This window comes from Sturnira hondurensis, unplaced genomic scaffold, assembly GCF_014824575.4.
Source record: "Sturnira hondurensis isolate 20B ecotype Veracruz unplaced genomic scaffold, ASM1482457v3 Scaffold0017436, whole genome shotgun sequence".
NCBI lineage: Eukaryota > Metazoa > Chordata > Mammalia > Chiroptera > Phyllostomidae > Sturnira > Sturnira hondurensis.
The window spans coordinates 19,468,507-19,482,426 of record NW_028090067.1 but is presented as its reverse complement, the minus strand read 5'-3'; the positions used below and the strand labels follow the sequence as shown (position 1 = coordinate 19,482,426).

Genomic DNA, 13,920 nt, shown 5'->3' with positions numbered 1-13,920 from the left:
CGCACGACAGTGACCTCACTTCCGGCTCCGCCTCGCGGGTCTCTAGGGCTTGTCGCGAGCGAGGTTCTCTGAAGTCGTGTCCCGAACACCTGGGCTTCGGTGCGTGGAGCTCCGGAGTGTGGGGCTCGAAAAAGATCGGACTGGAGGAAGTTCAGTCGGCGCCCAACGTAGAGGGTGCGTCAGCAAAGTGGGGCCCTGCACCCTCCCCGAAACTGTCGTCATGTGACAGGGTTTCGGCAAAATCAGTTTAGTGGGTCGTGACTACCACTTTTTTTTTTTAAGTAACCAGCAGTGCGGAGTTGGCGTATCCCCCGCTCGCCCCTCCGGCCCACCAAGCTCTAAGTCCTGTGTATACGGGGCTTCCCTGTCTGTTCATTAGGACGGAGTTAAAACCACTTTTGGCAGGGTCAGTCCTGGCACTGGGACCCTCGCAGGCAGGTATTCTAGAAAGGAGCTACAGGCCCCGTGGGCTGAGCGTGGAACAGGAGTGGGCAGTTACGGAGCGCAGACTTGAACTGCTCGCGTTGGCACACAAGCTCCAAGGAGAGCTGTTAAAGGAACAGAGGACTTTCTTTAGCCAGAGAAGGGCTGGGCTGGTTCAGTTCCGCTCAGCTACGAAGGCTGAGAAGGATTTGATCTGCTCAGCTTCCTTGCCTGGAAATTCTCCCCACCTCCACCCGAGGTGAGGCAGCAGGTAAAATGCCTCTGAGAGCACTTGAATAACAGCAGTGAGGAACACATGGCCTCTCATGGGCCTTCCAGCCCTGAGGATTGATAGTGTTTTCTGGGTACAACTGAGGCACCCAGCTAGCAGTGGTGCTTTCTTTATTTGTTAGGAGGACAAATCGCGCCCTCTCTTTCCCTGAGAAGGCCATCCATCCTTTGGATGGCCTAACAAAACACCTGACTAACAAAACAGCTGGAAGGGGCCAAGATAGATGAGAGTGAAAGGTTTTTAGAGAATTCACGCAGGCATGTGAATATCATTTTATTTCCTGATGAGTAAATGGCTCCAGATGAATGGCTGCAGTTGTCATCCATTTCCCCAAACCATGGTGCCCCTACTGTCTTTTCCAGGTCTCAGTCCTCTGTTTCTGGGTCTTCAGTTGTTGAGGGTCAGCCTCTGATGTGGGACAGGGATACAGCCACCCCTCCCAGGCAGCTGGCAGCAAAACATGAGAGGAGAACAACCATGGGAGAACCACAATTCCAGGGCCCCAAAAGGGTAAGAACTGTCAGATGAACAGAGGTGCTCCTGAGTATAGTGGGCTGGATTCTAAAATTGGAACCTGCACACCTGGGCTAGGTAATTATCACAATAGGGGACTATTCCCCAGACAAAGGAAAGAAGGCCAGGAAGGCAGCCAGTAGGATGGGGAGCAAGCACCTCCACACACACACACACCTCCTGACCAAAGTGTCTCTGGAGCACTACAACAATCCCCAGAGGGTCTCTGACCACTGCTTATAACCCCAGGCTTTCTCCAGAACAAGCCAGTCACCCAGCACCATCTTGGGCAGAGAGGGAAGCACCTGTGCCAACTGCACTGGGCAACTTTCTCCAAAGCTCCTAGGGAAGAACTAGCTCCTTTCTTAGTTTGGTGATGTGCCTTTGGAAACAAATAAATAAATCTATGATCAAATCCTGGTGATCAAATCCTGGTGATCACAGCTACCACTGTGTGATCCTGAGCATGTCATTTAACTTCTCTGTTCTAAGTTATACATTAATACTCCTAGCTGCTATGAGGATAGATGCAGTGCATGTAATGTGACTGGCTCTTGGTAGGATCTTTATTAATAAACAGAACAAGTCATTGTCATTGCTATCACTATTAATTATTCTCATCGACCCCTGCTTGCTTTAGAGGACAGGGCTGTAGACAGTGCACCTCTATGTCCTGAAGTATGATGCCACACCATCTCATAGCCTAGCTCATGGCGTAGGTCTTGCCCAGACCAAAGCTCCTAGATGCAAGAAAGGATACAGCATGTCCTGCAGGGGGGGCTGGGTGGAGGAGGCACTAGTGGAAAGGCCCTCTAAGGAGGCCTGCAGTGTCTGGGCCACACTATGATCAGCCAGGAGGCCCATGCTCTGGACCTGAGGGAAGAAGCAGACAGGGAAGACAGGCCTTTTCAGAGCCTACTCCACACAGGGCCTCTACCCTCCACCCCCTGTACTCCTGACCCACCATTGGCTGCTGTGGCCGGAGCCCCCGCCCTCCACTGAGATGAGGGTATAGAGGGTCTGGCCTCAGTGACTACACACATCCCCTCCCTACACACCTGCAGGAGGAAACCACGCAGAGCCTGGAGTGTGGTGTTCGAGAGGGTGGAGAGGTCAGCCAAAGCTGCGCCTTGCAGAACAAGACCCACCTCTTCATGAGAGAGGATGCTGCTGCTCTGGAACTGCACAAACTGGCCCGAGAAGCCCCAAACATGCAGCAATTCAGCATTTCCATTCACAGACGTTGCCTGTACCCCTGCTGTGCTCAGTGCTGGGCTGAGGATGCAGATCTGTACCTACAGCACCCTGACTTCAAGGAGCTTAGAGTTAGTGAGCAGGGGTGGGGTCGTGCCATGGGAGAGTGGGGTAAATGAGGCAGACTTCAGACCCTGAGATAGGTGACCCTTCAGTAACCCCCCACTCCTGGCCTTGCACCTCACACTTGTAGCCAAAATGAACTATATGTGATTACCCAAACATACCACCATACGCACATTGTGTTCTGCTCTCACTTCACTACCTGGGTTACATTTCCTCCTCTTTGCCTATTAATCCTTCAAGCCTCAGCTAAAATGTTATGTTCACTAATGATCTTTCATTTTAAAGACAGGCACCACGTGCTGACTACATTTTTATTCACCTCCTCCTCCCAGCACTAGCAGAGTACTTCCTCTCTTCTTCAGAGTCACCTATTCTCTTCCCAACCTGGCCCTGATTTATTCACTGATCTACTTCACTATCATTTCCATGCTTGCTGTTTTGGGGTTTTTTTTCATAACTGTTGCTTTTTATTGAGCACCTACTATATGACAGCTTGTAGGAGGCACTCATTCACACCTTGCCTTTCCCTCCTTCCTGGAACACCCATTTGTAGTTAGGCAGGAGCCAGTATGCCATTTCCATGATTCCTTTGCTACTCAGCAGCAAACATAGAGCCCCCGTGTGGAGACAGTGGAGCTACAAGGTAGACACAGCCAGAATCCCTGATTTGCCTGAGAGCAGAAAGTCTCTGTGTGGACTTTAAGCAAATTATTTAAATTCTCTGGGCCTTTGTTGCTCATTGGATCAGCAATTTATTATAAAAGGATATAACTTAGGAACAGCCAAATGGAAGAGATGCACAGGTCGAGGTACGATGTAAGGACACACAGCTTCCATGCTTAACCAGATGCTCCACGCCCCAAATCTCTAAGTGTTCACTAACCCGGAAGTTCTCCAAATATTGTTGTTTATTCAGTGGGCACTTACGGCGAACCAGGCCCTTAGCATCTCTTCTACTTGACCACTAATAACCACTAATAACCACTCACACTTTAACTATAGTTTCCTTGTCTATCTCCTTTTCTAGACAGAGATCCTTAAAGGCAGAGCATTTGGCTCCTCAGCATCTCTGGTCCCTAGTATAGGACCTGGCATGTGGCAGGCCGGCTCTGGTCAATGTTTTATGAGGGAGTGAATGAGAATATCCGGCTCTTCTGGGGTGGGGAGATGTGGGCCTTCAGAGGAATTCTCTGAGCAGAGTGAAGGCCTTTTGCAGGGTGAAGGCCTAGCCAGCCCCCTTTACCTTTTGAGGATTAGGGTTACCTAAAACTAAGGTGACCCTGGCCTCCTCAGGACCATCCAGCTCATGACATTATTCAGACCACAAGACCATCCTTTCTGCACTTACCACAGTCATGAGCCTTAAGATCTCAGGCCTGAGGAAAGAATTCTCTCCAGCATCCAGGAGGGTAAACAGTAGAAACCGATTCCAGGGCTGGGAGGCCACGTGTAGTGCTATAGGAAACACCAGTCACCATGGGCTGTTGGTGCTGCTTTTCCAAACGTCTTGAAACATTACTAAGGAGGACTTTCTCCTATTGGCTCAAAAAGGGCTCCTCAGCTAGAGGCAGAGTATTGGACGGGCGACCCAAGGAGGTTCCTTTCTTGCCTGGGTTTCTATCAACCTCTGTGGCCTGGCTCAGGGAGACCACATATCCCACTATTGAGGGAGGCAAGCAACAGGAAGAGCTCTGCCACTTAAGAGCTTCATGATGGGTATGTTGCCTGACTTCTCTGAGTCTCGGTATCCTCATCTGCATGCAGTGTTGTTAAAAGAATTGAACAAAATTAGTGTGACTTGCAGAACAAGGGGATGGCAGTCTGGAGCAGGAGGTGACAGAGGCTGCCCGCCCCTGCCCCATTTCCCTCATGGGAACATCAGAGAATGGGGAGGGTTTCTACCCATATCTGGATTCCTGGCATGCAGGTAGTCAAGCAAGGCCTCCAAGCAGCCGACACAGGCATGGGACAGCAGAGGGTCCTTCTGCAAGAAAACAAAAACCACAGATCTTTATGTCATGTTTTGCTACCAGTGGATTTTGGTGCCAAGCAAGAAAAAAAAATCTGGTTTTCAGAACAATTTGGATTTCATAATTTCAGATTTGTGATTGGTTGTTTTATCTCTCACCCACTCAAAGAGCACAGAGCTTATGCTGATGATTTACCTACTGCGACTGTTTTGTTTCAGCAGAGGAGATGGACTGTGAGCCCCACTAAGAGAGCTAAGAGATTCACAATTTATCTAAGCTAGCGGGTTTCAACCTTTTTTTTAAGTACCTGAACCTTTCATCAAACAAAATTTTATGCACTAAGCGTGTGAAAAGATCTCACTATCATAGTCATTAGGGAAATGCAAATTAAAACCACCACGAGGTATCACTACACACTCACCAACAGCTCAAATTAAAAAGACTGATGATACAGAATGTTGGCCAGAATGTTGAGCAAGTGAAACTCTCGTTTACTTCTTCTGGGAGGGCAAAATGGTGCAGCTGCTTTGGAAAACAGTTTGATGGTTTCTTATTAAGTTAAGATGGTTTCTTATTAAGTTAAGTTTTAATATTAATATTAAAAGTAAACATACACTTAGTGTATGTGGTGGACAGAATTTTAAGATGGTCCCATGACCTTTGCTCCCATATGTTACTCCCATGATTATGTTATATTAGATGGCAAAAGGGAGATTGTTTGGGTGGGTCTAATCAATCCACACCAGCCCTTAAAAGGCAGTTTTCTCTGGCTGGTGGCAGAAGAACCAGAGACACTAGAAATGTGAGAAGGATCAACATTCATTGCTGGTGAGAAGAAGAGGGGCCACGTGAGAAAGAATGTAGGCAACCTTAAAGAGCTGGAAGAGGCCCCAGAGGAGAAAATGTTTTTTTTCCCCAGACATCTCAGGTAAGTGCTCAAGCTAGCCAACACCTCATTTTCAGCCTTGTGAGACCCTAAGTTGAGCCCACCCAGATTTCTGATGTAGAAAACTGTGCAATAATAAATGGTTGCTGTGTTAAGCCCTTAAGTTTGTGGCAACTTGTTACACAACTATAGAAAATGAATGAATCATTTGACCCAGAAATCCCACTCCTAGGTTTTTACCCAAGAGAAATGAAAACATATATCCAGGGCCCTGGCTGGTGTAGCTCAGTGGATTGAGCTCGAGCCAGCGAACCACACGATCGCGGTTCAATTCCCAGTCAGGGCACATGCCTGGGTTGCAGGCCAGTTCCCAGCAGGGGACTCACAAGAGGCAACCATACATTGATATTTCTCTTCCTCTCTCCTTCCCTTCCCCTCTAAAGATAACTAAATTAAATATTAATAAAATAAAATAAAAAATAAAAATTTTAAGTTTGGGCCCTGGCTGGTGTAGCTCAGTGGATTGAGCTCAGGCCAGCGAACCACACGATCACGGTTCCATTCCCAGTCAGGGCACATGCCTGGGTTGCAGGCCAGTTCCCAGCAGGGGACTCACAAGAGGCAACCATACATTGATATTTCTCTCCTTCTCTCCTTCCCCTCCTCTCTAAAGATAAATAAACAAAATCAAAAAAAAAAAGAAAACATATATCCACACCAAGACTACTTCAGTACTAAGAGTGACTTAATTCATAAAAGCCATATAACTGGAAGTCCCAAATACCTATCAATAAGTTAATGGATAAACAAATTGTGACAGCCATATAACGGACTACTTACTCATCAATAAAAAGAAATGAAGTAATGACACACACAACAGTATGAATGAATCTCAAAAGCATTAACCTAAGTGAAAGAAGCTAGTTACACAAGACCACTTCTTGTATGATTGCATTTATATGAAATTCTACAAGTGGTAAAACTATAGTGACAGCAGATTGGTGTTTGCCAAAGGTCAGAAATGGAGAGTGGGGATTTACTTCAAAAAGCACAAGAACACTTTTTTGGGTAATGGAAATGTTCCATAGCATGAAAATTAGAAATCACCTAATTCTACACTTAAAAACCAGTGAATTTTATTGCATATAAGTTATATCTCAATAAAACAACTTTTTAAATAAAAAAGCAAACTGAAGAAAAAAAAACCTATGCTCTCCTCATGCTATTCTTCAGGAGATAGCACCTGATGGTTAAGGGTATGGGGCAGACTCAGATTTCAATCCTTGCTTAGTCACTTCCCACCTGTGTGGTCCTGGCCAAGGTTAGTTAACCTAGCTGAGTGGGAATATAGAGGTTACCTGGGTTGCTGAGAGGATGAGATGAGAAATGAATATAGTGTTTAACCAGTGCTCGGCCCGGAGTAAACACTCAATAAATGATGACTATCTTAGTGAACTGTATAATGGGGAATCATGCCCCTTCCTTCACAAGCCCTGAGCCTCCTGCACAGAGCCCCTAAGGCCTCCAAGGCACACAGCTTAAAGTGGCTGAGCTAACACACTCAACCTCATTTTACTGCTGGGAATGTGAGGCCCAGAGGAAAACAAAAACTCGATCTGAGGACACCTGGCTAGTAGGTGGCAAGTCTAGAACCAAACCCTAGGCCTTGTAAAACAAACAAAAGTAGTAATGATATAGATGGAGTCACTTTAAAATGCAGTGTCGAAACTGCCATCCAAGAGGATCTGCCTTTGCAAGTCCTAAGCCTCAAACTTTCGGAATGTTAAAACAGGGCAAAATAACCTTTCAACTGGGCCCAAAGCACCACTGCGTCCCAAAAAACTGTTTGCAAAGAGTAAGAAAGTAGATACTATGATTAGGAGACTGATGGCTACCAGACTGAAAATTTAAAACAATGTTTAGAATTAGCATCACTACGTTAGTTTATTGCACCAATAGAAATGCCTTCCTTCTATTGATGTAATCGTTCTTCCCTCCCATAACCCCTCACCTTTGCCTCCTAATTGGAATCCTGTTTGGATTTCTGCCTGAATCAGTGCTTCCTGAATAGCTGTTCTTTTCTGATCTCAAATGCTTGTTGCCTTCCACTTAGAAAGATTTTTTCTTTTTAGGTTAACAGCTTTGTGCCCTTTCTCCTTCTCCAATCTAAAATTAACTCTTTTTGAAAAAAGATTTTATTTGTTTATTTTTAGACAGAGGGGAAGGGAGGGAGAAAGACAGAGAAAGAAACATCGATGTGTAATTGCTTCTCACGCACCTTGTACCGGGGAACTTGGCCCACACCCCAGGCATGTGCCCTGACTGGGAATCAAACCAGCGATCCTCTGCTTCACAGTCCAGTGCTCAATCCACTGAGCCACGCCAACCAGGGCTAAAATGAACTTGTAACCAGTGGGCACTTTCAGCCTCTTTCCAGGCACTCAAGACCACTGAGCCATGGGCCAGCTTGCCTCAGCTTCCCAACCTGGTGAGAAGCTGTGGCCTTAGTGCCACTCTCTGACCCTCTGTCCTATTACCCCATACAACCAGCAAGGGCTCCTGGGATGGAGGGTGAGGAGCTGGGGCTGCTGGGCATTAGGAAAGCCAGGGACTGCCTCTCAGGCTACAATGGTTCCTATTCACAAGATGTGCTACTTGAGACACTGAAAGAACTTGAGTCTTGTAGCCAAAAGACTTAGGTTTGAATTGTGACCTTAGGCAAGTTACTTAGTGTCTCCAGGACTCTGTTTTCTTGTCTATAAAACTGAGATAATAATTGCTACCTTACAGAGTCCTGATGAATAAATAACAGCTCAACTGCTTGTATAGAGTAGGCAGTCAGTAAAGGTCATCTCCCACTCTCCTAGACCCTTAACCTGGCATCAACATCTGCTCTTGTAGGAATGATTCTTTCACTCAAAGCCTCAAGTCTGGTAAAACTAATTGGCTTCCTGGTTTCCAAACTAACACATTCCACTCCCACCCCAACCAGAAAGCGAAGTCTGAGCACAAAGGACATGTCTCAGGTCCACACTTTGCCTTCCACAAGACTCCCCAGGGATGTGGCAGCTGCACCGGAATCAGAGAAGCCAGCCTGAAAAAGCACGGAGACCATCTGACCCTGGTTAGAAAATTATAGAAAGCAAAACCAACCGGTCCAGAGAGCCTCATTCCAAACCTCCAGGTGCAGGGCCAGATGGAGACACATGACTGCTCTGAGCAGGCTAAGCCACTGTACCCCCTCAAACCTGATACTTGTCAACACCTGTTTAGTGCATGCTTAAGGGTGCTTCTGAGCATGGGACCCTGGTGGAGGAAGCGGCCTATCTCCCCTCAGCACAGCCTACTCAGCAAGTCCAAAACCCTGCAGTCCCACTCTCCTCTGGAGTCACAAACCACCTACCACCATTTCAGAGCACCCTCACATTTCCTCTCCCAGAGTAACACCCACCTCTGCCCGTGTGCACTTCCTTTCCAGAGAAGGAGAAACAACTAGAACAACAGATGATTCTTTGAAGAGAAAAACACTCAGCTTGGCTTTTACAGCAGACATTGACTTGAACCCATTGTCTATAGGGAAGGATGGTTTGTTTGGTCTACTCTTGGCCGAAGGGTAGGTTCACCAGGAGGTGGGGAAAAGGAGTCCTGGGTTTGTCCAGCTCTGCCTGTGACTGGGTGAGTACATGTAATTCTGGGGTGAGGTTGTGAGGTTGTCAGTGTCCTTATATAATAGCCATTTTCTCCCTTGGGCTTTACCAATAAAATGGAAGTTTCTATCTTCATCTGAATTCTGTCTACCATCCAAACAGTTCAAATTGGCTGATGGTAGGATATGGGACTGGAGCACTCCTCACTGACCCTCTAGTCCCAACCAGGGGTCTCACCTTCTGCCCCAAACGATTTACCCAGTATTTCCTTCTCACCACACATAATTCTTGGAGTTCTCTTCATTGCATCCCCAGGGCTGCTGTGTCCCTAACAAACTGGACCACTGCCCAGCTCTGCCAGGAAATGAGCTCCTTGAGAACTTCATTTGCTCTTCCTCCACCTCTAATCTCAGGTCACCCACAAGCTGTATGACCCTGTGGAAGTCACATGACCTCGCTGATCTACAGTTTTCTATCTCATAAGGTTGACTTGTGTGAGAACCATCAGATCACAGGTACAGAGGATTTGGGAAACTGAAAAGTGCCAACTATGTAATGTTTACTGACATTACTATTTTTAGTTCTCCTTCCAGGCTCCTCCTCAGTGACTTGGGTCTGTCCTTCCACAGTGCACTCCTGGGCCTGGGTTTCGTGAGCATCCCCTTCCCCTAAAACAGAATCCCACTGTTGAAAGAAACCTTAAGGTCACCTAAACCAATGTCCTTCCCACCCTCTAGCAGGAGTTCTTCCTGGGAACACCTGGTTTCTGCTCAGAAGCCCCCAGCCACAAGACACTCCTCTCCATTCCTCCCCAACTACCATTAGATGTCCTGGCCACGAGAAAGGGCCTCTTCCTACCTTCCTGTAGCTCCACTCACTGGCCTAGGTCTCTGTCTCCAGAAAAACCCACAACAAACCTATTTCTTTTCTGCTCTGGAAAGTACTTAGAGATTTACAGTCATATGACCCTTTTAAAACTAAGCAGAAGTCTGCCCCTGGCTCCTCCTTACTCCCGTGACACCCAAATCACACCAGGACCACAGCCCTTCTTTGGACACTCCACTGCCACAGACTTGTCACCTTCCCACCATGTGACCCACCGCAGGGAACCCTGGACACTGTCTCCATCCTCACTGCAACCAAATTTCCCTCCACTATGCTCCACTCCTGCACAAAGGCCCACACATTGCTTAATGCTGACTTTTATTTTGCAGATAAAGAAAATGAGGATCAACTTGCTAAACTCCTTCAGAGTTAGGTACCAGCCAGGGGCTATGATACAGATCTGTGTGACTCTGGCCAGCACACCTACAAAATTCTAGAGATGGATGCTGGTGGCGTTTGCACAGTAATGTGAATGTTGTACATAGATGTGCTGACAGGACAAGACTCGCAACCACAGAACCAGCATAGGGCCCACTCCTGGAGCACCTGCTAGCTCCTTGCATTTCCCAATTTCCCCAACCTGTGCACAGGCCCAGTGGGGACCAATCCTTAAACATAAGGACTGATCTCCCATAATCAATAGCCATATCATTGTGTGCAGTCATTATCTGGGCACTGAGTGGGACCTACTCTATTCAAGGCCCCCCAAGAAGTTGCTGTGACTCCTCTCACTCATTTGCAGGCTGCCCCACCTCCCTCTTCTCGTCCTGTGAGTACCTTGCCATCAGATCAAACCATGTTGATGTGTGACTATCTGTCTTGAACAAGTGCCAAAGGGCAGGAAAAGAGAGTCCAAGTCTAACTAAGGAGCATAAATGTCTGGGGCCTCGATCACCCTATAATGATGAGCTCATATTTGAAAATAATAGACAATAAGCTCCTTGAAAGACAAAAATCAAGAGTAGGAAACAGGCCACAGGCCAGGGACAGAGAATGAATCCATATTAGAGACTGAAATGGTGCTGCTGTCCAGATCAATCCCACCTCTGATGTCCCTGACTTTGGGGACCTAGGACAAGTCACTTGGTCTTTGTAGCCCAGCTCAAGCACCTCAGGAAGCCTCTGACAGCCAGCCCCACACTTACCCTACACCAGCCTATTAGTTACACCCTGTGCCCCCACAGTGCAGTGCTTTAGCTCAGCACTGACCACACACTGTGTTACACCCCCTGTCCACAAGGCACCATCCTCCCTACAACTGTTACTACTCAAAGGTAGGCACCTGACTTATCTCCATGCCCCCACCACCCTTCACAGTATCTGCTGGCTAGATGAACAATGATCTCCAAAAATCCTCTAAGCTGCAAAACACAAACCCCTCCTGGTGAGACATTTTCTGTACTTGCTTGCCCCAGATCCAGTCCTCCTCCTTCTGGGAAGGGTTTCCTTTTGCAGACCATCCCTCTCTCATGTTTGCTCCACGTAGGTTATGGGGAGCTGACCATAAGCCCCAGCCTTCAGGAGAGGGCACTGACCCAAGCCAGGGCGATCTGAGCATCCCGTGCCCTGGCCACAGTAAGTGGCACATTACCCAAGCAAGGCTAATGAAACTCAATTCTGGGAACTGCTGGGAAAAGGAGAAACCTTTTTGCTGGAAGGATATAAGCCAGGGGCAGCTGTTGGTCATCCTGCCATCTCATGACAATTAAGCCAAGAGATGGAGACAGTTCTGATGACATTGTCTGAGCCTCTGGGATCCAGTTCTGCCTGAAGCCAGCACTGACCCCTGGACTTCTCAGTTATGAGCCAGTCTGAGTTTCATTTCTGTCACTGTAATTTTAAAAGTCCCAATCAATCCACCCTCCAGGCCCTGAGAGGCAGCCATTCCTCCCTGCTCTTGTCCTGGGAGAAATAGGCTCCACCACTAGGGACCCACCCAGCAAAGGCCTTACCTGCACCAAGAGGTTCTGCAGTCCAATGACCAAGGACAGCACTTGTGATGTTCCCAGTGGAGCTAGGACAGTGTCCTCAGGGGCTGGTGGTGGCCGGGCCCCTGAGGGCACCAGAGTCACCAGGGCAGAGGAAAAGCTTTGCTGCAGGGCTGTCCTCAGGAAGCGTAAGATAGCAGCTGCAAGTAAGAAAGCCTTTACATCTGCTCCCTGCCCTCTTCCCCACCTCCACCCAGTTCTGTCAGAGGGGGAAACAATGTTGATAATAGTGGGGTGACCGCGGGCTGGTCTGGGAGGGGTGATCCACCTCAGAATCCAAGGGGAAAGCTTTTCTGTTACTGCTAGAGGCCCCTGAGCCCACACCTGAGAGCAGCGCAGCCTTTTTCTTTGGAAAGCTGAGGGCCTTCAGTACTTGGTCCAGTTCCACGGACAGTGTCTGGTGGACCTGGCAGGGTGGGGGGTAAAAGGATAGCCCCCATGTTCTGGGAGCTTAGACAGAAGATGACTTACCCCAGTATCAGTTCTACCCACCCACGCATCCCAGCTGCATCCGGAATGGCAGAGGAGGCCACACGCAGTCTTGTGCGCCTCACCAGCCTTAGACTCCAGAATGTGAGGAGGGAAATCAAACCCTTACCTGGAGAACCCCACTTCTCTTTAATCTCCCCTATCCTCAAGGACCTCCTCCACCAGGGAGCCTTCCAGGGCCTCTTCTGTGGTCTAGTCTCTGCCTCAGTCTACCATCTCACTAACTTAGATCTGAAGTCAGGCAGTCCAGAATCAAAATCCTGGCTCTGTCACTGACCAGCTGTATGGCCATGGGCAAGCCACTGTACTCACTTCCTTCAGCTACGAAATGGGGACAATGTCACCTGCTTTCACTCCCTCCAGAGTTATCATGAAGAACAGTTGAGGAGTACCACTGGTGAATGCGATCCTTAAAGTTAAAGCACTGCCCTATGCCCTGGCTGGTATGGCTCAGTGGATGGACCGCCGGCCTGCACACCAAAGGGTCACCCGTCCCATTCCCAGTCAGGGCACATGCCTGGGTTGCGGGTCAGGTCCCCAGTAGGGGGCACATGAGAGGCAACCACACATTGATGCTTCTTTCCCTCTCTTTCTCCCTCCCTTCCACTACCTCTAAAAATAAATAAATACAATTTAAAAAAAATAAACTTTAAAAAAGAAGCAGTGTCCTGAGGGGTTAGTGGGGGGTGGCTGGTTCAAAGCCATGAGTCCGCTCTGCTTCATTCTTCATCTAGAACACGAGCTGCAGGAACTGCTCCTCCTCTGCTTAGATCTCTCACACTCTGACACAAAGGAGTTTGTAGGCTGACAAATGTTTGTAGGCTGGTGGTTCTAGGCAGAAGAACCACCTTGTGTAAAGTTAGGGTGATTCCATACTAATGTAAGATGTTAATAGAGGAAACTGGGGTTTTCTCTAACAATATGGGAATTCTCTGTGCTCAATTCTTCTGTAATCTAAAACTCCTAAAAATAAAGGCTATTAAGAATCAATCAATCAAAAACAAACAAACAAACAAACAAACAGACAGACACGGGTATGGAGATGGAAAGAGCACAGTTGATTGGGAGAATTGAAAACACCTGGTCAGAGGACAGGCAGGCAGTGGAATGGCAGAAAACAAGGCTGCGGAGGGGCTAGGTGAGAAGGGTCTCAGCAGCCCTGTGCAGACCAAAAAGCCAAAGGAGTGTAGGCAGAGGGGAAGTTTGGACAGACTGTGGCTTCAGGGACAGATGTGGAGGAGGGGAGAAGGTGGGGCCAGGAGATTATGAAGAGGCCACATTAGTAGTGAGGAAGAACAATAGGTCTATGCTCTAGGGCAGTGGGAAGGATGGAAAGTGAAGGTAGTTACATAAGTGGCCAGGCGTGAGTTGAGGGCCAAGGCAGAGCCAAGGACACAGGGCAGGCTTCCACCCAGGCAGTGACTGTCAAGGATACAGGGAGGTCCATGTGCTTCACACAGAAAAGCAGGAAAGGTTCCTGCACACCTGCAGTTCTGCTATAGCATAG

General features: G+C 48.0%; 1 protein-coding gene and 1 long non-coding RNA gene across 2 annotated transcripts in view; one reads left to right on the top strand and one right to left on the bottom strand.

Annotated features, from left to right (window-relative positions):
* The first annotated feature begins 39 nt into the window (after positions 1–39).
* LOC119002240 (uncharacterized) lies at positions 40–2,856 on the top strand. Its single transcript, XR_005069714.1, has 2 exons — positions 40–174; positions 2,293–2,856. It is a non-coding gene; the product is annotated as an uncharacterized LOC119002240 (long non-coding RNA).
* The window catches only part of MEI1 (meiotic double-stranded break formation protein 1), a 63,886-nt gene continuing 50,991 nt past the window's right edge, over positions 1,026–13,920 (bottom strand). The window contains exons 25-31 of the mRNA XM_037068003.1: positions 12,249–12,330; positions 11,889–12,064; positions 4,451–4,532; positions 3,897–4,003; positions 2,287–2,418; positions 1,989–2,101; positions 1,026–1,162 (exon numbers count right to left, since the gene is read on the bottom strand). Coding sequence (XP_036923898.1) covers positions 1,117–1,162; positions 1,989–2,101; positions 2,287–2,418; positions 3,897–4,003; positions 4,451–4,532; positions 11,889–12,064; positions 12,249–12,330 — 738 coding nt within the window. The 3' untranslated portion in view covers positions 1,026–1,116. The remainder of the gene's footprint in view (positions 1,163–1,988; positions 2,102–2,286; positions 2,419–3,896; positions 4,004–4,450; positions 4,533–11,888; positions 12,065–12,248; positions 12,331–13,920) is intronic.